The 26,778-nt window shown below is 30.6% G+C and overlaps 2 protein-coding genes across 2 annotated transcripts; both read right to left on the bottom strand.

The window, feature by feature from the left end:
* Positions 1 to 20,084: 20,084 nt before the first annotated feature.
* Positions 20,085 to 20,947, bottom strand: LOC116413499 (uncharacterized). The gene is made up of 2 exons (XM_031912966.2): positions 20,638 to 20,947; positions 20,085 to 20,190 (listed from the first exon to the last, which is right to left on the bottom strand). The coding sequence occupies exons 1-2, from the start codon at positions 20,866 to 20,868 to the stop codon at positions 20,119 to 20,121; spliced, it is 303 nt and encodes a 100-aa protein (XP_031768826.2). The 5' UTR covers positions 20,869 to 20,947; the 3' UTR covers positions 20,085 to 20,118.
* Positions 20,948 to 21,805: 858 nt separating this feature from the next.
* On the bottom strand, positions 21,806 to 22,892 carry LOC116413540 (uncharacterized). The gene is made up of 2 exons (XM_031913337.2): positions 22,536 to 22,892; positions 21,806 to 21,942 (listed from the first exon to the last, which is right to left on the bottom strand). The coding sequence occupies exons 1-2, from the start codon at positions 22,764 to 22,766 to the stop codon at positions 21,871 to 21,873; spliced, it is 303 nt and encodes a 100-aa protein (XP_031769197.2). The 5' UTR covers positions 22,767 to 22,892; the 3' UTR covers positions 21,806 to 21,870.
* Between the last annotated feature and the right edge of the window lie 3,886 nt (positions 22,893 to 26,778).

Below are 26,778 nucleotides of genomic sequence, written 5' to 3'. Positions count from 1 at the left end.
GGTCTGTCCCACTGTAATTATATTTCTACGAAATGTGAGCGTAACCTCAACATTCTTAGGTGCCTTGCTGGAGTTTGGTGGGGAGCACATCCCGTTTCACTAAAACTTGCTTATAATGGTCTTATAAGGAGTGTCATTGATTATGGAACTTTTTTGTTAGCTCCAGGAAGTTCATTTGCTTTTAAGAAATTGGATTTAATTCAATCAAAGGCCTTGAGGATTATCTCTGGAGCAATGAAATCAAGTCCAATCAATGCTTTACAGCTCGAAGTCGGTGATCCACCTTTGGTTTTAAGAAGACAATATCTATCTGATCGCTTCTTTTTTCGTTGTTTACAATTATCTGATCATCCGCTTATTCAAAAGTTATCTCAACTACATATCTTTATTTCGTCTTCATCTTATTGGAAACATAAAAAACCTCCATGTTTAATACAAAGTTATGAAAAATATAAATCCATAGAATCTCCCACTTTTACATCGTCCTGTTTTCCCATTTATAAATGCTCATATCAATCTTTAGTTTTATCTCCTAATATTAAATATGATTTTGGGTTATTAAAAAATGATTCAGAATTGAATGCCAAATTTATGTTTATAACTGACATTGAATGGAATGAATGGCACTACATCTTTACTGATGCATCAAAACCAGACAATAGCGGTTGTGTAGGTGTGGGTGTGTTTCATTCACAATTTAATATCGTTCAAAAAATTAAACTTCCACCGGAATCTTCAGTTTTTACCGGGGAATGTTATGGTATTTTAAAAGCTGTAGAATATATACTTTTAATGAAATTACATAAGGCAATAGTTTTCACTGACTCTATGAGCTCTTTGCAAGCTCTAGCCAAATATCCGTTTAAATCAAAACCAGTTTATCCCATTATTTGTGACATAAGACAAAGTCTTTATCTTTGCATGTTGAGAGGTTATTCCGTTTCTTTTGCCTGGTTACCAGGACACAGTGGTATTAGCGGCAATGACAAAGCTGACCTTATTGCAAGAGAGGCTGTAACTTGTGGTGATATGTATCCGTATCATAATTACTGTAGTGACCTAGCTTGTCTCCCAAAAATATATTTAAGGTATGCCTGGAAGGAATATTGGGAAAAAACAAGTACAATAAAAGGAAGATTTTATCGCCTTATACAACCCGATATTCCTTTCAAACCATGGTTTTGTAAATTAAAGCTTGGAAAGACCACAACAACTATTATAACTCGTATGCGTCTAGGTCACGTATGCACACCTTCTCATTTATACAAGCTTGGTATTGTACAAAGTTCGTCGTGTAATTGCGGTGCTGAAGTGGCGGACTTGAATCATATATTCTTCTCATGTTCTAAATTTGACCACACCTCCCTTTTTAATCATCTCCGATCCATCCGTGTTCCATTCCCAACTTCTATTCTTACTCTACTTTCTTCCAATGATCCTATTATCTATAAAATACTATCTTCATATATATATGATAACAATATTAAGATTTAGTTATATTACATGAATACATTTATAGTTGCATCAATTGCTTTTCCTATATATTTATAAGTATATTCTCATATGTACAAGTATATCCTTCATATCCTATAAATATCCTAGACCTAATCCTTATCCTTTCTAAATTCGTTTGTGTTAGGTTTTTTTTATTACTATTATCGTTTCCCCGTTTTGTTCTTGGCAAAATACCCTAATATCGGGGTGAACGCCACAAAAAAAGAAAAAAAAAAAAAAAATATAAGTATAATTTTTTTTATGACAGTTTGTGCCAAAATAAAATAAATAAAAACAAATGGACTTTTTTTTGATGGGTGAAAATGGTATGGTAACCCCAAAAGAGAGAAAAAAAAAAAATATACTTTATGACTTATTCTCATACCTACCAAAATACATTAAAAAAATAATAAAAATCGGTCAACCGTTTCGGAGGAGTTCGACTACAAACATCATGACATTAGATTTTTGTATATAAAATTATTATAATCATGGTAAACATTTATGACTACTTAGTAGGTACATAACTTATGTAATAAGAAAAAAATTCATAATATGTAATAATTCCTGATGTCTTTTTGTCTTTCGATGGTAGGAAGTTCGATGCCTGCACAATATAATAAATTAAATGCATGAGTCTCTTGGTGCCCTGACGGTTCAATCAATCGTAATCATAAAATTTAGTATACAAGTACGATATGAGAAGGATATAAGGCTACTTTTTATCTCTGTCAATGTTGAAGTTGGTGACGTAGACGAAGTCGCAACTTCTTCTTAAGCGTATTTCAAATTTAACTTTAGAATTTGCCTAGAGTTAGTTTTTTTTTCTTTTTTATACTATTTAGAATGACAAACAAGCTGACGGCCCACCTGATGGAAAGTGGTAACCGTCGATTATAGACATGAGCAGTACCATGGACATATCGTCATTTTCGTTCTCATTCCTGAGGACTCAGGTGTTATTCCTCTGTAGCCTGTAAATTCACTGCCATATCCCACCTTTCAAACCGAAATACAGCTATGCAAACAACTGTTTCACGATAGAAACACAAATGGGACAAAGGTGCCCAAGCAAAAGACTTTTGTACAAAGTCTCCCTCTGGTAGATGAGTGTTTTTGTTGATCCTACGTAGTTTGTGATTGTGACAAATCAATAGACCTTGATTTTACCTGTTTGGTTGTAGTGACTATTATGTTTCACCAATTTTTGTTTCAGTGACTTGCCGTAAACCAGGGATGTGTGTATTGCTAGTGTAATCAATCAAATGTGACACATGCAAGAGGCATAACATCGTAAAGCAGTAACGTATGGCAAATTTATAGCTATATGTATATAAAAATAAATGTTAGTATATTTGAGATTAATAGGCTTTGACACCGTGTGACCGATTGCTATGAAAGTTGGCACTGTATGTTTTTCATAGCGAATACTTTATCTATATTGTTGTAATTTACCACTAGATGGCGAATAAAATTAAATTTTGAAAAACTATGCAAAACTATACATAATATATTTTATTATTTATTTTTAATTTTATTAGTATCAGAATATTTTTTATTCAAGTAAACTTAATTACAAGCATTTTTGAATAGCCATTTTTATGACACTGCCGTCTATTCAGAATATGATTTCAATTGAGTAGAACGGGCAAGAAATTTTACAGTTGCTTTTTTCATCAAAAGATTTTACAATTATAAATTTGTATTAATACAGGCTAATAAATAGCGCAAGAGGTATTTAAATTATTCAAATCAAGTCTGTTATTGAAACTGTACGTGTTCGTGTCTGGCATTGCAGGCGTTCATAGGCTACGGTAACCACTTACCATTAGGCGGGCTGTATGCTTCATTGCCACTTCAGTGGTATAAAAAAAAAGATTTCAATTTGGGATAAATAAGAAGGGAAAGTAAAAAAATGACATTTAATTTTTTTAGCATTTATTACGAAATTGTTAAAAGTAAACCCGACGGTAATGCAGATTTTTTTATAATGTTAGTATAATATAAGCTTTGGTATAAGTGATATTTCAGTTCTGTTCTAGGTCGTATTTTTTTAAACTAATCTAGGAGTCACAACAAAGCATTATTTAGTTCGTCATAATTCTGAGTTGCTCTGTTTACTTTGAATATCAAGGATGTCTCATTTGCAAATAATACTATATCGCATTTATCTTGTGTGACAAAAGGTAGATCATTTATATACAATAAAAATAAAAAAAGAACCGAGAATTAATCAATGAGGGAAACTTTAATTTTTTTAATTCAAGTCAAGTTTGTTCCTTTCGTGTTTCAATCGTGAAGCAGTTGTGTTTGCGTGGTTATGTTTCGGTTTAAAGTGTGGAATATGGCAGTAAATTTATAGGGTACAGAAACATAACACCTTAATCTTCAGGAATCGCGATACATGGGGGGTATCATGGTTGAAACAGTTATTATCTGTTATCCATGGTACTGCTTATGTCTATAGGTGACGGTTATCATTTTAGTCATCATGTAGGCCGTCAGCTTGTATGTCATTCTAAGTTGTATAAAAAATAAGGTATAATTTAATTAAATCTTAAATATTAACTCCATTTAACACACACAAATTGTAGAACCCGGATTTTTTTATTTGAATACGTGTAACGCGATATGTACTTGCGCTGCGGAGGATCGTCAAAGCCAGGTAATAAATCGCTCTAATCTACTTGTGTTGGGTTTAATAATAAAATATATCTGATGCCGATCATACAGATTTTATTGTTTGATTGGAATTATCCCGAATTTTATATAAGGATTGGTAAATATTTGTATTTAATTTTGGGTGTTCATTAAGTTGTGACAGCAGAATATGAAATTTGTTTGTTTGTTTTAAAATGTTTATTGAGTAAGCTATAATTTGTATACATTTTTAAATGTATTTTTAATTATACTTGTTACGATAAATAATAGCAAGATTGATAAAAGATATATTTAAATAATAATAATATATATGACAATGTTAATGGTCTTGAATGCTATTTAATTATATTCTTTAAGCTTCTTAATAAAAAGCAACTATTTAAAAAGTTTTTTTTTATTTGTAACTAAAAAGTTCACAATAATTATTTAAAGTTTAAATTTATTTAATTTTATTTCAATATCATTGCTGATTTACTAAACTTCTGACGATATTGTATTTATTATGATGATTAAAAAATTCATACGCATGGTTACTACAGCCTCATAAACAACATTCTCGTTATGTCGCGCGACCTATGGTTTCAGGTAGAGATGTGTTTGGTTTTTTTTTATTATGGGTGATAATGAAATAGTAACTCCAACTATTTGCGCGCTTAGCAAACAAGATGGTAGAGTTTAGTATCTTTTACTTTTTGGGACAGCCTATACTAAAGTAAAATAAAAAATGATAATATACGCCTTATGTACTACTCTTTACCACACAATTACAATGTGTGAGATTAGAAGCGTAAATTCTGTATGTTGTGATGTTATGGCTGTAGTAGCGCAGCGAAATTGTCGCGACCCAGGAATTAAGTGATCTATTAGTTAACGTCTACCCTTTCGTCCGTTTGATTACACATAATTATGTCAATAGCAGTTATTTGTGTTGTGGCTGTGGGTAGTACATGTTGAACACCAGCTATATGATCCTGCAGCTCTGTCTGCGTAAAGTGTAACGAATATCAATCAAATTTGTTTATTAAAAAATATATATATCGTCAGTATATATTTTTTAATTTGTTTCAGACAACTTTAGCTATTAAAGCTTATTTAAAAAAAAAACCTAAACAACACCTACACATTCTTTTTAAATATCCTTCTTAACTTCTTTGCGTTTTTGTATTGATATCAAATATATAAAAAATACTGCAGCTAATTTGTTTTAATTTTATTGATTTATGATTAGAGTTAGTAAATAATAGGTATATAAAAATATACAGGAAAAATTGAGAAATTCTCCTTTCAGAAGTCGTTTGTAACTATTACCCTACCAAAAAATTCTTTTGTCTTACCATAAACCTGGGTCTAGCTGCAGCCCTGGCTTGTGTTGTTGTTATCGTTATATCTACAGAACATATTTTTCAGGACTAAGCTCGTACGCATAGAGACTTGTGCCATAAACGAATTTAGTTTAATGTTGTTATATCATGTCAAAAATGTATGCTCATGTCTTCCTTGTTAGTAGGAGACGTGTTCTGTAAAATAATGTATACTTACAAAAACTGTAGGCAGTAGGTAGAGTTGAAGCAAATTTATTATTTATATTGATAACTAGCGGCCCGTCCCGGCTTCGCACGGGTGGACATTTTTACAACTTTTTAAAAAGTGGTTATCATAATAACCACTTGTCATAACATAACAATAATAGTTGGACATATAGTATCGCGGAGTTTTTTGTAATTATTGATATTTTCTTCAATATTGTAGAACATACTTTTTTTTCTATCACTAATAGTTTCCGCAGCGTACGCGACGAAAGATTTTTTTTGTCATTTTTTTTACACCTTGAGTTACGTTGCTAAAGTTTTAGTAAAGATCCCTAATCTTTTTTAGCAATAAATATATATGTTACTCAGGGTGAATGTAGCTTTCTAATGGTGAAAAATTTTTGAAATCGGTGAAGTAGTTTTTAAGTTTATTCATTACAAACATACACACAAAAATACTAATCTTTCCTCTTTATAATATTAGTGTAATAGAATATATTTGATTCTGCGTCGACACATTAGATATAGCGCTTAATTGGGTCTAAAAACAATTTATATTTGAAATTTAGTTAATTGTCAGCTTCTATGGAAATCAAAAGGAGCACATTGTACCAAAATGTGGTTCTTTATACTTCTAGATAAGAATTGCTGTATGTAATAGTTAAATTAGCAGAACAAACTAGTTACTAAATTGTGTACTCTATAATATAAATAGAGGTACTATTTTGCATGTAGGTAACGGTAAAATTGGTCATTTTAGAACCCCTGCTGTTTGGCAACTAACCCAAACGAAAATATAGGTGTAGAGAGGTAGGCCAATGAAATACGGTCTCCTTGAATATTTTAGTAGAAAACTGAGATTTAACTTTCGTTGGGTGGGCCCAACGTGAATGTACTCGCAATAGTGTTTCAAAATGTTTCACATCTATTGTGTTATTATGAGCAAAGTACATTTTTTATGAGTAAAGTACATTTTTTATATGGCCAACGAGCTGACTGCCCACCTGGTAAAAAATAGTAACCATTTTAAGAGGTCGGTGGTTATGAAATAAAACTCGTGTCATTATAGGGGAATCCAACTCATGTATTAACAGTTCCACAACTTTGCAATTAAAATACATTTGTATTAAAGCGACTTACCAAATTATACGTCTTTACTGATCAATGTTCAATCCACAACTGTTCACTGTTCGTTGTTACTTCTAGTTTTTATGTCGACTGTTTTGGCGGGTAAATAATTATTCCGGAAATGACAAATCACCATTTTGTAGTTAAATCAAATCAGCAACAGTGGCACTTGACAACAGTTATGATACAAATATAATAAAATATTGGTATACTAAATGTAAAGATGCTAACAGTCGGCCTTTCCTGACATTTTCACGTCTCGTGAAATAGAATAGAGAAAAAAAAAGTATATTATATAATGCTATTCATATTATGTGTCGTGAATTATTGATATATGTAGCTCCTTCATGTCTTCAATGTGTCTCTAAATTATCTAATTACATTACGATACTAATTGTTGTAGCCCCTTCATATCCACAACAATATCACATTGAAGCCTCTTCATGTCTTCAATGTGTCTCTGAAATATCTAATTAAATTACTATACTAATTGTTGTAGCCCCTTCATGTCTACAACAATATCACATTGAAGCCCCTTCATGTCTTCAATGTGTCTCTGAAATATCTAATTAAATTACTATACTAATTGTTGTAGCCCCTTCATGTCTACAACAATATCACATTGAAGCCCCTTCATGTCTTCAATGTGTCTCTAACTTATCTAATTAAATCACTATACTAATTGTTGTAGCCCCTTCATGTCTACAACAATATCACATTGAAGCCTCTTCATGTCTTCAATGTGTCTCTGAAATATCTAATTAAATTACTATACTAATTGTTGTAGCCCCTTCATGTCTACAACAATATCACATTGAAGCCCCTTCATGTCTTCAATGTGTCTCTGAAATATCTAATTAAATTACTATACTAATTGTTGTAGCCCCTTCATGTCTACAACAATATCACATTGAAGCCCCTTCATGTCTTCAATGTGTCTCTAACTTATCTAATTAAATCACTATACTAATTGTTGTAGCCCCTTCATGTCTACAACAATATCACATTGAAGCCCCTTCATGTCTTCAATGTGTCTCTAACTTATCTAATTAAATCACTATACTAATTGTTGTAGCCCCTTCATGTCTACAACAATATCACATTGAAGCCCCTTCATGTCTTCAATGTGTCTCTAACTTATCTAATTGTAGCCCCTTCATGTCTACAACAATATCACATTGAAGCCCCTTCATGTCTTCAATGTGTCTCTAACTTATTTAATTAAATTACTATACTAATTGTTGTAGCCCCTTCATGTCTACAACAATATCACATTAAAGCCCCTTCATGTCTTCAATGTGTCTCTAACTTATCTAATTAAATCACTATACTAATTGTTGTAGCCCCTTCATGTCTACAACAATATCACATTGAAGCCCCTTCATGTCTTCAATGTGTCTCTAACTTATTTAATTAAATTACTATACTAATTGTTGTAGCCCCTTCATGTCTACAACAATATCACATTGAAGCCCCTTCATGTCTTCAATGTGTCTCTAACTTATCTAATTAAATTACTATACTAATTGTTGTAGCCCCTCCATGTCTACAACAATATCACGTTAAAGCCTCATACATATCTTCAACGTGTCCTTAAGTTTTATATTTGTTTATTAATAATTCTTGTTACTGAAACTTGGTAAAACCAGTATACAGGTTAATATAATTAAACAATACTTAAACTCTTCCACAAAAAATATTAATCCTTTATATAAATTAATTGACAATCTCATTTATATATATAGTGTACAGAATTCAATCAAACAACTAATTTCAATGACATTTGATATATAAATTGACTACTTAAATCACTATAAGTACCATTATTTTGATAGTTATATAACTTAACAATATGTACATATATGTATATAAACTAATTTAAACAATATGCAATCAATCAAACGATCAGACTAGTATTCGTCCGCGCTATTTGAATCTGTATCATTCCCGGTTCTGTTTAAATGAGCCATGGATGTATTTTATCATAAGTCTTATCAAATCCAAAGTGACCCATATCATCATGATTAGCTTTTAGTATCTGCCATCTTACTCCCTTAGGGACAACCCAACGATCACCGTCAGCCGTTTTCCTACAAAGTAACCCCCTTTTTTTTTTACCACCAACATTTTTTTTTTTTAAATCTAAATTACTGTTAGTCTCGTTATCATTTAATATATTTATAATACGCATTAATTCTGAATCACCTTGTTAAACGGTAGCTATCCAATCTGTGCTAATATTTCGAACTTCGGAACAATTCAATGGGACCTCAATAGGATTACGGCTGAGGGCGTCAACATGGGACATTGTTGTACCTGGCTTATAAATGATCTTAAAATTATACCCCTGCATGGCACTCCACCATCTGGCAACCCCAGGTAATATATCGCGTTTTTCGAACATAGCACGAAGAGAATTACAGTCGGTAACTACAGTAAAGGGGATGCCCAGTAGACATACTCTAAATTTCTGCAAAGAGGTTACTACGACCAAGGTCTCTAGATCATAAAAACTAAACCTGGTTTCTTCAGGAGATGTATGTCTGCTATAATAGGATACGGCATTAAAGGTAAATCCTTGTTGGCCCTTTGGAGTAAGATACCGGCTAAACCCATTTTTAATGGGCTGATGACATTATCCATATCTAAAACCGTATAATATTTAAAATCTGATAAATTATCTAATTGATCATCTATCCTTGGCAATGGATAGTGTTCTTTTATAGTCGTTTTGGTCAAAGCACAGAAATCAATACATAGACGACAGTCACCAATTTTCTTTTGAACCAACAGAACTGGGGACGCGTATGAGGACGTAGACGATCTAACAATTCCAGCGCTCTCTAATTCATGTACTATATTGCGGACTATTTCTCGTTCGGAATAAGATAAGCGATATGGACGATAAACTACTGGAGAAGTGTCATTAAGATTACTCATTTTTACTCATTTTGTTTTTATACAACTTAGAATGGCAAACAAGCTGACGGCCTACCTGATGGAAAGTGGTAACCGTCGTCTATAGACATGAGCAGTACCATGGACATAACAGAGTATACTGTGTCGCCCATGATACCCCCCCCCCATGCGTTGCCTCTCCTGAGGAGTCAGATGTTATTCCTCTGTACCCTTCAAACCGAACTGCTATATCCCACCCTTCAAACCGAAACACAGCCATGCAAACACAACTACTTCACGGTAGAAACACGAATGGGACAGAGGTACCCAAGCAATCGACTTTTGTACAACTTCTCCCTCTGGTTCTTGTTCGGTCTGGCCTAATAGGAGGGGTACTTGTATGAAATGGTCTGTTACAATAAGTGATTCTACTATAGCAGTTACAGAATCTACCTCAATGTTAACTTTACATTTAGCTACACAATTTACTATGGAATTACGGAAACCCCTCAATATCGGTAATTCCGTCGTTTCCCATGAACTTACTAATTTATTTGCAACTGATTCTTTTAACATCGTAATTTGACTATGAAACTTAACTGTGACTAACCTAAAATATTTGGAATCATTATCTTGTTCTTAAGATATGCGTAAGACGGTTTTATTAGTACTAGGGGTAATTTCCTTCTTATCACAGCCATCACTAGCCAAATGCCCAACTTTACGACATACGTCGCATCGTTTGATTGGTTGCTTACATTTAAAATATGAATGCCCGTCCTCTCCGCAATTATAACATTTATAGTTTACTCTAGACTCAACACTGGACAAATTATATTTTATTTTAGGGCGTTTAATTTCGAAATTGCTTGATTGTATGGGTACTCCATTTCTTTCAATTTTCCTAATAACTTTAACATTTCTAAGAAAAACTAATAATTTATCGGGTTCAGAAAACCGTGCTGCTTCAGCGCTAGTTCTTATAGACATATCCTCTATACCTAATAGAATACAGTCAATTGCATTTTTCCCAGTAATATTGCACCTATTTAATAATCCCATTTTCTCATAGTAATATTCCTCTAAGGACTCGTCAAATCGCGCCTTACAAGCAAGCATTTCCGTTAACAATTGCCCATAATTTTCAGCACTAGGAAATGCTAAATGTAACTTATTCTGCCATTCCTCCCAAGTAAAAAGTAATGTTGGTAAACCTTGATACCATTTTTGGGCTAACCCTACTAACTTAGGTAAAGCATAGTGAATAATTTGGCGCTCTGTCCAATTATAAATAGCAGCACATTCGTTTACTTTTAAAATCCAAGTATCTATAGTCTGATTTCGTTTGGCTGGATCAAATTCAGGAATAACATTAATAACCGGAAAACGATCATTATTACTATAGTTCATATTTTGTAACACTTCTTTAAATATTGTTATTATACTCTAAAGAGCCACTCGTTGACGTACTCACTGGTGGCACTGGTGTCGATGAAACTTGCTCGCTGTTGCCCTTCGTCTCATGCGACTGACACTGAGGACTGCGACGCCGAGGACTCCGGCTACGTCTTTCGCTGCGCCGTGTTCGCTGCTCCCTTGTTGAACCAAAACTACGAAGTCGCGAACGAAAATTGTTTCCACTCGATTCAGAACTCGTAGAAACATCATGACGTTTAGTTCGCTTACATCTCTTTTCTCTGCCCATTTTATACTGGAAAATTGTAAAAATACTACAAAAGTAACTGTTCGTTAGGAAAATATTAGTAATTAGATATTTAATAATGTCACATGCAAGTGACAAATTTATAACAATTTACAAAGATTAAAGTTTTGCAATAAAAGATAAATGATTAACTTACAAAAGAAAAAAAAATGTGGGGTACATTTATTTGAATAGTCATATATAAAAAAAGTAATTTTAAATTCAATTTTTTTTAATAATAAGTTGCTTAATTTACACTATACTCAATAAAGAATACATATATTGAAGCTATTGGTAAGTATTTATTATAATTGTCAATAGCTTCAATATATTATTGGAGACGCTAAGTTTATCATCAAGGCTATATTGCCTGGATGTGATCCCACTTCTGACCTTTAAGAGGTCGGTGGTTATGAAATAAAACTCGTGTCATTATAGGGGAATCCAACTCATGTATTAACAGTTCCACAACTTTGCAATTAAAATACATTTGTATTAAAGCGACTTACCAAATTATACGTCTTTACTGATCAATGTTCAATCCACAACTGTTCACTGTTCGTTGTTACTTCTAGTTTTTATGTCGACTGTTTTGGCGGGTAAATAATTATTCCGGAAATGACAAATCACCATTTTGTAGTTAAATCAAATCAGCAACAGTGGCACTTGACAACAGTTATGATACAAATATAATAAAATATTGGTATACTAAATGTAAAGATGCTAACACCATTTCCTATAAACGTAAACCGTGTTACTGAACAAATACTGTATAAACATTACAGAATATAGTGTAACGGTCATGGAACCATTCATGTATTGTAATAATTCCTGAAGATTATGATGTAGGCATTAGTAAATAAACTTCTAAATTGAAAAAGCCCATGCAAGCACAGATGCTTGGCCGTAAAAATTTAGAGAGATAGGTGTCTTATGCAGGCGATTTTGTACATATTGGACTCTTTGTACTTTACGGTATTCAAACAAGTCATTATAGTTATAGAGAATTATATAGATAGAGCATCGAACCTCAAAAACGAGTCAACTTTTTGTCAGCTAATTGTCAAATTAGTTGACTTGTTTTTTTATTAATGTTCTATATACTTACGCACATAATACATCTTGATGTATCTATATTTAATTTTATAATAAAGAAAATAAGTTTTTGTGCTTAATGCAGGTGCATGATTTATAAGACAAAATTAATATAGAAGTTATAACGGAATCACTCATAACTATAACTATATGTACCATCAGTACGGGCTATATGCTTGTTTGCCACCGTAGTATTATAAAAAAGGTAAGATACATCTGGGAGTATAAAAAAAACAATCTTTAGCTATTTTACTGTCTCGACCCTAAAATTGGACATCGTAAACAGACCTTGACTACGAACTACTCGTATGTCTAAACTAATATTATAAAAAGATTAGATTTTTTGTATGTTCGCAATCGATGAATTTAAAAATTGTGTAATCAATAAATTAAGTATATAGGCTATATTTATATAAAAAAAACTGCACATAGCCGAGGCGGGTTGCTAGTAAATAATAAATAGGAATGCAATGCATTCGTTACCTATTTGATGTAGGTGCGTATTGGATTCATACGGAATAATTTAAAACTATCCAGTAAATTATGTACATATAACTGTAAATAAATAGGTCTCGACATTTTATAGAATGCTATTTAATCTCAGTTAGAGCTCGTGTTTTGCTCGATAACTAATAGATCAATAAAAATAGTTTTTAGGTAATATTTATATATTATATAGAAAACGCCCAGACATTAGGCAGAGAGACTAACAAGGATATTACAGCTAACTGGATTTATTTCTTATCTTACTGGAAGGTATGTACCTATTTTAAATACACTATCGGGACTTAATACGATGAGAAATGTAGATACGCAAAAGAAGCATGTAAGTACTGTTTATCTGCAAAAAAATTCTCATCGCATTATGTTCCGATAGTGTATTTAAAATATGTGTAAACAACGCAAAGGTTTAAAATGAACTAAGGTACAAACTTAATAAAATAACCCTTTGTTAATTTGTATAACAAAGTAAACCCTCAGTGCATAACTGTTTTAATCTGAGTAGGTATAGGTTACGTTTACTTAGCAACTATTAAGTAATCTGTGGTATGGTGGAGCTTCGAATATTACCTTGTTTGTTTTATGTTTTCGGTCACAAACATTAAATATTTTACAGCTGTAATAAACTAATACGTTAGCTAATAACTGATTCTAGTCTTAGTGGGTGTTAACATCTTTATAGAATATCTGGTAATTGGGTTTATGGGATATCCATGACTGATTTTTATAATTGTTATAAATAATTTAAGTATATTTTAATGAGGTGTATAACCTTCCTATCGTCATGGCTTATGTTCTCCCTTAAACAAATGGAAAGGTCTTAAAGTACTTTTTCCTTAGAAATATTTCTTGTTTAATTCACTTTCATCACTTCTCTTATATGTGCACACTGGTTTTGGTTGAGTACTTTACATAAAAGACTCGGAATATTTTTTTCTGCAAGAAAAAAAGCTGTCAATAGGTTTTCTTAAATCTGAAAGAGAAAATGATTCTTGAGTAGGTATTTCACTTTTGTAGGGTTTTTAATAACGAATTATAAAGTTTATTGTTTAAGACAAATAATTTTAAAAACTTTTTTATTATATTTATAATTATTTATTTTTTCATATGTAAGAACAGTATAAATTATTGATTGGGGCAAGATAGATTTTAGAGGAATTTAGTGTTCGGGGTTATATGATATATCTTTTATTGAATTATGTTGGTGATGCCCATACCACGGAATAATGATTACAATAATATAGATAATCGTCTATGAGGATAGAGTGTATCTTAGATTGCTTGGTATATTAGATACATCATTTTAGAGAAAAACCGTTTTTAAATTTTGTAGGCCTGCAAAGCTTAAAACATTTGTCACTGTTAATTATGGATTTAGAGAACTCACGTTCTAGAGTATGGAAGGTGAATAAAGTGTCCAACCATTATTTGACACGCCATCAGCGTTTCCTCGCGCCAAGATATATTGTTTGCCACGACGTAAGTACGACAATGATTGATTTTGAAAATGCATTCCCCTAGTAATATTATATTTTAAAATGGTAAAGCAATTGTTACAAGCTCAAAGTTTCGCAGACGACTTTATTTTTATTTTAACTTTGTCTATATACTATTCTTGCCTATTAGGGAAAATAACAAGTGAACAAAGCACATACATTATAAATTATATGAAATTGAGTTTATTTCTTTAAGAGGTAATTTTCGGAATTTTAATAGTTAATTAATCGACTTGTTATATTAGATACATATCTCGGCGGGCACGCGGACGAAGTCATGGGTAAAAGCTATACATTTATTTATTTATTTATTTATTCATTAGTACAAATATGTGTACATGGCGGACTTAATGCTAAAAGCATTCTCTCCCAGTCAACCATATGGAAGTGTCAGAATACTCGAATGCGGTACTACTAATTATTGATATACATACATACTAAAATTACATATATAAACGAATAAATATATATAAATAACAAATATACTTACACATATATGACATATACTATATTATACACGAAATTGAGAATAATATAAAGTACTTAATATAATATATAATAAAGTAATAATATATATGTACATATTTAGAAAAAAATTCAGACTTAACTGAAGATATAAAAAACAGAGTTAACTGAAGATATAAAAAATGGGCTATAGTCCGCTTCTATATTTTGATATATTCTGTATAAATCTGATATTATCGAAGTAAATAATAGATTCACGCTGAGCTCAATATATTGCTTTCACAAGTTCTGGGCGTTTAAGAATATCGCGGAGATCTGTAATTATAACTTGTAAAATGTATCCAAATTAGATTTCTTAAGTAAAGGTTGTTGGTGCAGAATTTAATCTAACTCTAAAGCTTAATATTTCGTGAAGCATGACCGTTTAATTAAAACAAGTCAAAAGTTCATTAGGCTGGGTTCAGACAAGTGGTTTAAAGAATCGAACTGTAACTGACCTAGTTGGTTTCCCTTAGATTAATTTATAGTTATTAATTTCAAGTTGTATCCGTTATTGAACAGTCAAGTTACCTGACGTATATAGGAAGTTAAAGAAGTAGTTTTTATTTGTTTGAACGAAAATATGTATTTGTTACAGTTCAATTAAGTTTAAATTTATGAGTATTTTCGCTTTTAAGTTAAAAATAACCTTTACAAAAAGACTATGTTATAACTAGAATTTCTTAGAAATTTGAAAAATAATTAAAACTATAAGTAGTTTTAATTATTTTTCAATACTAAGGTATTAGAGAAACTTCTTTAGAGGAATGACTAAAAATAAAACAGTCTTTTAAAATTTTCCTGGTCGAAATAGTTTTAACTAAATCATGTCGATTTGTTTTGTTTTTTGTCTATTTATAACTACTTATTATTAATAAATAATATAATAAAATTATAAATATTTAAAGACATTTAAAAACTAGTTTCAACTAGAGGAAAAGAGTTATAACTAAAAATGGGATTTAACTTTAATGTATATGCATATTTTTAAATCGCTTACTTTGTTATGTTACATATTCAAATACCTATCTGTTGCAAGCTAGGAGCAAATAAATAGAATTTCTTTTACTTAGCACACAAACATAGTTATATAACTAGCAGTTTTTTTGACATTAATTTATATATACATATAATGTTTAACTGTATCATATATGTATATAGTTAATATAAATTTATCGTGCCTGTATGTTTATGTATTATTATATTTTTATTATTGTGTCGTGTGGTCCCGACATATAATAGGCTTCTCTTTTTCGTGGGTGTCGTAAGAGGCTACTAAGGTAACCTAATGGTCGAGGGGTGGGTAGCAGCGTCTCTCTTAAAACATCATCATAAGCCTAACTGCGGTTGCCACTCCGCCTGCCAAGCCTGGCAATTACTGGCAAAACCCTCTTTTATGGAGGAGGCCTATGTTCAGAAGTGGCCAATTAACGTCTGATATGATAACTTATTTATAAATTTTATATCAATCTTTGATATCAATCTTACATTTAATACGTTAGGTAAGGTCTTATACAATACGTATAACCATAGACAATTTCTATGTATGCCAGATAAAACTTGACAGTGTACTTTAAATTCTATTATTTAAACTTATAATCAACGTTCTATTGTACACAAATTCTATTTATAATCAGGAGCTGATCATGACCCGTATTAATTATAAATGAGGGTAGTTCACAGAGATTGTTGGAGACGTTTGGGAGGAGGGAGCTGAAGTCTTTGATTGATGAGTTAGTTGCTTCGCAATCTTGAGTAGGTACCTATTATGTACATGGGTTAGAACATACAGTTTGTTATAATGTCTGTCGATTAATCAATATTATTCTATATAACATAGATAGATTTTATATAACATATTTTTTTCCTATATATTTACAAATTACTTAAGTTCCTACATTGCTGTCCTAAGTATACTTACTTCAATTTTTGTGTCGGCGATAGAAGAGGCAGTTAATTGAATGAGAAGGAAAAACTGGGTTATTGTAGTTACTTGAAAAAATTCGCCATAGAAATATCTGTATCGATAACAGATTATTTTTAACAAAACAATATAGATTTTACCCGACTAAAGTAGTATTTTTTTGATTGAATGAGAATGTACTTACAATTGATAAAAAAACATGTATGTACGAATTTCTTTCAACAACGTGTAGTAAAATAAATATACGAGTATAATACAAATATCGTTTAGAAAAAATTAATAGGCCTTTTATGGGAATGGACATTATATGATACCGAAGGATATTTTGAATTGGCCTTTTAATAAGTTTAAAACTGTTAAAGTAAAAACACTTTTTGAACAAAGTTTATTACACACACTAAACCAGGGTTTCTTAAACTTTTTATAGTCACGGACCACATTCACATTTTAAACAATTCCACAGATCTCTGTCTAAAAATATTTTGCCTGATTGTAAAATTTAGCAAAGGTAAAAGAGGTTTTTTTTTATTTAAAAAAAAAGCTTTTATTGGTAGTTTCAATAGATTCTATTGAATTCGCCGCCTGACAATGACGATGCGTCTCGTCGTGTTTATAATACAATTTCATAATATTTTTATAGTTAACTGTCCTAATGTGGACCCCTGATACATATGTTATGGACTTCTAAGGGATTCGTGGATCTCACTTTAAAAAACTCTGTACTAAACGATTACTTGAATGACAAATGTGCATGGTGTTAGTAGATTAGGCACGGGCTTTTATCGATCATGTAATTTTAGACATGTAAATATACATTATTTAAATAAATACACATAATGTTAACCATAATTTAAAAAAGTAACTGTTGAGTTTGTTGCGTCAACAGACAACAACTTTCCGAAGCTTGCATCAATAAAAAAAATTACGATTTAAAAGTACTTGTAATGAAGACTATTTGAATAAAAATGATTTGAATTTGTATTTTAGTGTATTTACAAGAATCTAAAACTGCATAGGTACTGTCATGTAAAAATATTTTAACTATTAAAGTGTAGTCTAGTTATTATAAAATTTTAAGTCATAGTGTCAATTAATAGAATAATGTTCCTCGTAATTTTATTTTTATCATTTTGTGTAGTAGAGAAAAGATTATGACTCAGTATTTTTAGTTTGGTAAAAATAGCAACTGTCTATACCTCAATAAATTCACAGATTAAGCATAAAGTTAAATGCATATATTTGCATATTACATGCATATCCATAGAGTACCTACATAGTTATCTATTTTGCCAAGTGAGTGAAATTGTAGGTACTTTAACGTTAATCTTTAAGCGTTAATCCCTATAGCGTTAATATAACAACAATAATTAAGGATTACTGTGTAATCGTATTTTAATTTGATCTCTGACTTAATAAATTGTTATTAGGTAAATGACCAAATAGATAATTTTCAGTTTGTTCAAAGTTTTGTGTACATTTATGTCCTTATAAAGTATCTATTATCAATTCGCTACATAGCTTGTTTAGGATGAAATTTATCAGCTCAACACTGTATCGGTTTCGCAGTATCTATCAAAGTTCAGGCAAATATTGTACTTGGTCTTAAACTAACTGTTCATGTAAACAGACTTGTTGACGAAATTACGTTATCGTTCGTTTTCGTGTTAAACTTATAAATCTTTTTGGCTATTTATCTTCAAAGTAAAGATATAATTTTTGTTAAATTATTACCTGTACCTACGAATACGTTACTTACTATTATAATTAATTAAAATTATATATTACAACCATGCAACGGAGTCTCAACAGGAGAATTTTTATGGTCTAATAAAACGAGAACAAATATTAAGTTATATTTACCCTTCTGCTCCGCACGCGTTCTGCTTTGGTTACTATATAATTTAATTTTTACATTTAATTTTTTTAATTAGTTTTAAGGTTGATTGTATATATCATAGAACTATTGATGTCTACTATAAGAACCATAATAAGGTTTTGCAGTTTAAAAGTGTTAGTTATTTTATAACTGTAACTCTCGTAAAGTGTATTACCATGCAAAAATCATAACGAATTTTTTTATCATTTATAACTGATATACAATGATATCCTACAGCTAAGAAAATAATATTATGACATTCTCCATTTTATTCTCAAGATATTCTAAGAGATGATTAGGGAAAGCAAGTGCAAATGCGCAAGAGAAGGAAAACTAGAAATAAAACATGAAGAAGTGTCGTTGGTGTTGAAATATGAAGCTTCGATAAACTACTCAACACAAGTACAATCTTTATGTCCTGCCCACAGGGCGTTTGATGGAAAACAGGCTGGAATAACAAAATTCAACACAATTATAATGGCAGTGTTGCTGTTATAATTGTGTTAAGTTTCCAACAAAATCTACACTGAGCTACTGGCTATAACGGCAATAGTATGCTAATATTCTTAATTTGGAAGGAGGGACCCCGTCTAGTAGGGCTAGTGGGACGTTAAATGGGTGTTATTATAAAAAAATATATATAATGAAGAACCTAGTAGTACTATAAAATTAGAAAATTGGGAAATTTTCATAGAACGAAGAGATATTTTCTATAAAATGGACACTGCACGCTTCTGTTCCTTTAGGTAATGTCGCTTGTGAAATCAACTTATATACCTATAACAAGATGAAATACCGTCAGAATAAGTATTTTAATTGCTGGCTTTATCCGGATTATGTCTAAGCTGAAGTAATGCCGGCTCTTTGTGGTCTAAATCCATCTTTGTCATTTCTTCTCAGCATTCTTTAAATCTATGTTGCTAGCGCTATTATTTATACACTTTTTTATAAGAAATTTACTAGTTTGATGATTTGCTTTGTTATTCGTCCACCATATTGCCAAAGAGCCATATTTTAAGGTATTTCTCTGATTTTGTGCAAATTACATGGCCGTCATGTAATTTATATTTATATATGTATGCTTTATTTAAGAATTTTGTAAAATATGGGCAGGACTTAGATACACAATAACGATATTATATAATAATTATTCATTCAATTTTGTCTGTGAAACATAAATATTGGTTTTTTCTTTACTTTGTTATAATCAATTGAAAATCAGGAAAGAAAATTAATGAAAAACAAAATTTATTATCATATTTATTTTATTTAAAAAAAAATATATGTACAATATCAGTAAACCATCTCTCTTATCTCTCTGGTGCTGAGATTTCGTCTTGATTATGAGCTGTACCACATGTATCGCATCTCAACTTGAATTCCTATAAATAAAAAATATACATAGGTATAAAATAATACAAATTATAATAATAAGTGATATCTACTAATTGGCTGGCGCTCAAGTTATACCCAGTGTTATAAAAGATAGTGTAATTTTAAAAATGCAACTAATCATTACGGAATTTGACATACCCGTTATATTTGAATGTAAGTAGCGTAAACAACACGTATTATGTGGGATGAACATAGATTATTTTTTAAACCAGGTGAATGAACACATACTAGTTACGCGATCGAAGTTGTACTTAAATATAATAACAGTAATAAGTAAGTTTGTAATTATTGTAACAGTAATAGGATAATATGTAATTAAAGGTGTTTTTGTATTCAAAATTAGATGTACTCGTAGATTATTTCTTAATCAAACTTAGTAACTCATAATTAAACTAGGATGACAAAGTAAATGCACAAAAAAAAAAAAAACTTACCATATTGTGCAGTTGCCTTATGTAGTTCATAGCAACTTGTTGACAATTAGTATAGTGTAATCCTGATAAATCACTCATATAGTTTGCAGCAATGCCAGCTAATAATTCAAGATCCGACGGACTATTTGGTTCAAAAGACTTGAAATCAAATGGTTTGTATTTAAGGTTCTCAATTGGTGGTTCTATTTCTTGGATATCAAAATCCTCTTCTGTTTCTTGAAAGTCCACCATTTTTTATAACAACACTTCTTCAACAGACAACGAGTGCAAATGATTGCATTAGGGAAAAATATTTTAAGTAAGTCTACCAAGCAAGTGATGAGTGGGAATGTAAGAAGATAAGATTCTATTGTTTTTACAAATGAGTTGACAGGGTTTGTACCCGAGTTAAGTGCATCTATTGTTGTTTGTGTAGATGCTTAGTTAATGATTGTTGATAACAGTTATTTGAACAAACGATAATTTGTTTTGGTACTTATATTTAAGTAAACTTACCGATCGAGTAATTATACCATTAGTGAAAGCAAAAATATTCTATTATTGTTATAAATGAGCTATCAGGAATTTTACTTGAGTTTAGTTTATTTATTGTTATTTGTGTTTTGTACTTATTGGGTACTCATTGTATTTTGCACGTGTTATTTTTAAATTCAATCTAAATTTTTGTCAAACGTATGCGAATCCATTTCTTTCTATATCAATCTATTTATTCGAGACCAGCTGCATCTCGTTGCTTTGTCTACGTGAATCATTATATAAAACCCTTTGTTATTTACGACATAGTATTATATTATTTGTGGTTAGGATTAAACTGAATAGGTGTCTCGAATTTTATTCATATCCATATAGTAGTTTTTGCGTGAAGGAGCAACATACATCCGTCTATTTTTACAAACTTTCGCATTTATATGTATATAATACGAGTATGTAGTACCTAGTAGGATGTTCGGGCATGAGATAGGACCGAACAATAAAACATGTCTGCTTAAATATTATATTTCATTTAATAATTTTTATCTCTAAAATATGGCCAGGGTTTAAATACACAATAATGATATTATATAATAATTATTTATGCAATTTTATTTGTGAAGCATAAATCGTGATTTTTTCTTTACTTTGTTATATTTAATTAAATATCAGGTAATGAAATTAATGAAAAACAAAATTTATTATTCATGTATTTTATTTAAAAATATTTATTTTCTTTGCAACATCCGTGAACTGGTTCTCTTATCTCTCCGGTGCTGAGATTTCGTTTTGATAGTGAGCTGTACCACATACATCGCATCTCAATTTGAATTCCTATAAATAAAAAATATACATAGGTATAAAATAATACAAATTATAATAATAAGTGCCACACAATGATACTAATTGACTGGTGCTCAAGTTAGAATACCCAATGTTGTGAGTTTAAAAATCTGGCAACGAATACATTCAGATCCAAACCTTTTCTGATTGCCCTTCGCTGCGCTACGGAGGTCCTCATAGAATATATGGTAAAGTAATAAATCCTTAAATAATTATTGTATATGTGAAAGACTGTAATTTTGTTATTTTAAAAACGCAACCAGTCATTACGAAATTTGACATATGTATACGTAATATTTGGATGTAAAAAGTGTAAATAACACTTACTATGTGTGATGAACATAGGCTATTTTTTTATTCGGGTGAGCGAACACATATCAGTTACGCGGGTGAAGTTGTAGGTAAATATAATAATAATAATAATAATAAGTAAGTTTATAATTGTTATAACAGTAATAGGATAATATGTTATTTAATGTGTTTTTGTATTCAAAATTAGATATACTCGTAGACTATTTCTTAGTCAAACTTAGTAACTCATAATTAAACTAGAATGACAAAGTAAATGAAAAAAAAAAACTTACCATATTGTGCAGTTGCCTTATGTAGTTCATAGCAACTTGTTGACAATTAGTATAGTGTAATCCTGATAAATCACTCATATAGTTTGCAGCAATGCCAGCTAATAATTCAAGATCCGACAGACTATTTGGTTCAAAAGACTTGAAATCAAATGATTCGTATTTAGGATTCTCAACTGGTGGTTCTATTTCTTGGATATCAAAATCATCTTCTGTTTCTTGCAAGTCCACCATTTTTTATAACAACACTTCTTTAACAGACAACGAGTGCAAATGATCGTTGTAAAAATATTTAAAATAAGCCTACCAAGCAAGTGACGAGTGGGGATGGAAAGCGATAAGATTCTATTGTTATAACAAATGAGCTAACAGGGTTTGTACCTGTGTTAAGTGCATCTATTGTTATTTATGTAGATGCTTAGTTAATGATTGTTGATAACGGTTATTTAAACTGTTATGACTACGAGTACAAATGATTGTTTCAGGGAAGAATATTTAAGTAAGTCTATCGATCGAGTAATGGTATAGAAAGCGAAAATATATTATTACTGCGCCAAATGAGCTATCAGAAATTTTACCTGAGTTTAATGCATCTATTGTTTTTTATTTGGGTACTCATTGTATTTTGCACGTGTTTTTTTTAAATTCAATCTAAATTTTTGTCAATCGTTTGCGAATCCATTTCTTTCTTCTTGCCCATATTGTGAACAAAAAGACTGTGGTCATTAAAGGCAAGGTTATTATAGTTGTTGGTATATCTATTTGACTAAATGTCTTACTGTTTACAATATGTTATATATAGTAAGTAATTACTAATTTCTATATTTTACGGTTCAACTAGTTAATATCCTAAATAAAACAGGTAAGTATCCAAAATAGTGGAAGGTTGAATTTGCATTACATTTGTAATTCCGATCTTTAAATAAATTACAAAAAAACTTTTTAAAAACAAGCTTTTATTTCAATGCGCTAAAAATAATATAATAAATTTTTTCTTTAAAAGTTTTATAATTCATTTAAGAATTTTTAACTCTAAAATATGGCCTGGTTTTAAATACACAATAATGATTTTATATAATAATTATTTATGCAATTTTATTTGTGGAGCATAAATCGTGATTTTTTTCTTTTGTTTGTTATATCCAATTAAATATCAGGTAAAGAAATTAATGAAAAACAAAATTTATTATTCACATATTTTATTTAAAAATATTTATTTTCTTTACAACATCCGTGAACTGGTTCTCTTATCTCTTCCCTGATATGGAACCCCTGATATCAGTGTCATAAAATGTATTGAGAGAGTAGGTACAAAGAAGTTTCACACGTTATTTGGCTTACAAAAATAAATTATTTCCAATAACTGCATCTTATACTGATCATCTAGAATTCTTCGGGATAAAGTCATTGACTCAGCATAGAAAGGTTTTTCATGATATACGCTTGATAGTATCTAGTAACTGGGATATTATATTTGCAAAAAAAGTTAACGTATTTTTAACTCTTTCAGTTGTTGTATACAGATACTAATTATAAAAGATACTTGTAAACTTGAGTAGCAGTCATCGCTCAGAAGCTATGATCTCATCATGCCTTCCATGTAAACCATCGTTCCATGTAATGTTTACGATTTAAGGTGTGTCTTCCATATGTAAATATTCGAGACTAGTTGCATTCCGCAGCTTCGTCCACGTGAATCCTTATAAAGTCTTTTGTTTTTATATTAGGATATATCCTATCTGTGTCTCAAATTTTATTCAGATCTACTCGTATTTAGTAGTGTTGCGTGAAAGAATGACAAACATCAATCTATCCTTATAAATTTTCGCATTTACATCTAATACTAGTATGTAATACCTAGGAGGATGTTCGGGCATGAGATTGAAATGTTTCTCAGACACGTCACAGATTACTTATATGTATTATAAATGTGAAAGTTAGTTTTTTTTACTGGTTTGGTACCTTTTGACGCTTGTATTTGCATGGAGAAGAAATAAGAGTTAGTAACATTATAATGATGTTTAGTAGTTATAATAATAATGTCATTGTAATAATGTTATAAAATATGATAAAATATTAACAAATCAATGGAGTCGGAGGTTTAACAAGATTTTGCACCTCTGTATCGATAACAGTAAAATGATTGCCTTGTCTGGTTGTGCCTGTGGTTTGAATGTACAATCAGAATTCATTACATTTAGAATTTTGTAACATTGTTCGAATTGTGTAATTTGTTCAGGTACACACAAAAGGAATCTTTGAATTGATCATGAGTAACCACCATCTGCGCTTGCTTATAGATAACAATAGAAATGTTTTCTTAGGTAAAACTAATTCTGATAGGTCTAAGTACATATGTACTATGTACATAGGAATATTTAATTTCCTATGGTTCGTAGTCATGTTATAAATGCTTGACGTAACATAAAATTTCATTAATCAATTTTATTCATACTACTTTACCGGTACATAAACAAAATTAAATTAAAATTTATACACTGTATTACTAAATACTTAAAACATTTTTGTCATATGTAAAATAGAATAGTATATTGAAATGCGTCTCGTATCTCTTAAATGATTTTGAAAATTTACGTGATCAAAGTCACAGACAAGATAGTAGGTATTAAAATTATTATAAATTATTTGTTACAGATATAGTATAAGTATTGTGAACCATAATGTGTGTATATATAAATGCGTTGAAAGGGAAATGGGAGACAGCGTATCGTCATTAAGACGTTATTAACACAAATCTCTCCATGTCCTACACAGGATTTCTCTCACGTTTCATGCTTCGTGAATAAACAATCATTTGACTTAAATAACGCATTATTCAAAGACTTTTCTACTATACAAGGTGAAATCAAAATTAATGAAATTAAAATTTTATTGCTTTTTAAGGAAATATTGTCAGCTAAATATATTTTTATAAACATGAAGCTAAAAACAGATGAAAAACTAATTTAAAATTTCCACACTAACTTGGTAGCAGGTGCATTTAGCAGTCGATTTAGTATAAAATTGGATGCATATTTGAGTTTCAAACATTTTTCATTGTTTTTTGATGATCCATGTTTCAAGAACAGAATACTCTTCTAAAATAATTTCGATAAATTCTAATGCTTTCGATTACGACCTGTAACATATTGTGTTAGAGGCTTTTTTGTATATATGCCGATTGTAAACTATTCACGGCAATGTATTTTCATCAAAAATTGTCTTGTATAAAATTAATATCTTGTGTAACATTTTGTAACATCTAATAGCAGTAATAATATCTATTCCTGTATCAAGTTCTTAAAGTTATACAACTATTGTTCAAGGAAATATATAGAATACGAATGTATATATATATAGAGTTAAATTAGTCCTTAGCCTCACAATTTACATGTACCTTGTACTTGTAGCTCACATTAAAATGTACACTTTTCAGGTAATAACTATCTAAGTAATTGCTTCTTAAATTGTTAAGTGTAAAATAAGTACAGTCTCGTTCTCGTGACTGACCCAGCCACATTCATCATTGCAACCAACTCACCCCAGTGCTTAATAGAGTGAGTGGCCTCTTCTACAAATCAAGTAGACGCTTACTGTGTAATTTGTTCGGAAATAGTTTAATCAAGCGTAGCTTAGGATTTGCAGTAATTAAAGAAGGTGATGGCGCACGGCTGCGGGCCTCAGCTGTATATTGCTTCCTCAGATTAACACCGAGCTTCCAGTTAATTTCCTGCGTTCAATTCCGGGACGAGTGCCATCTACGAAATATTCTCTCTAACGTTTTATTGTAACGTATTTTAAAATTATATTAATCTTCGTATTTTTTAACTTTTTTTTTAACAGATAAGGAAATAAATCTTATCTAAACTGTGGTAATAGGTTAATAACAAATCATGTTTATTATAACTTGAAGATCTGATCCAGTTAGTGTATAAATGTTCCTCGCAACGTACTTTTCGCCAAAAGACGTGATCTATCGTTGCTACAGAGATAGCAAATGCGACTACAGTGATAATGTAGTGTATAGGAAATAATTTTTTTATATGATTGTATGTATAAGGGTATTGTAAGTATTCACTATGAGTAAATGTTTAGTGAAAATAACCTTACATAATAATATTACTCTAATTTATAACTTCAAATTTTAGACTTTATTATGAAAGTGTAAACAAAAACATTATTTAAACCCTTTAACTTTTTTTGAATCTATTACAATATATGTAGTTGAAAAATAAGCATCACTGGG

Source organism: Galleria mellonella, unplaced genomic scaffold, assembly GCF_026898425.1.
Source record: "Galleria mellonella isolate WM207_F2 unplaced genomic scaffold, CSIRO_AGI_GalMel_v1 utg132, whole genome shotgun sequence".
Lineage (NCBI taxonomy): Eukaryota > Metazoa > Arthropoda > Insecta > Lepidoptera > Pyralidae > Galleria > Galleria mellonella.
Note: the sequence above shows the minus strand (reverse complement) of the source record. Positions and strands in the feature narration are given on the sequence as shown.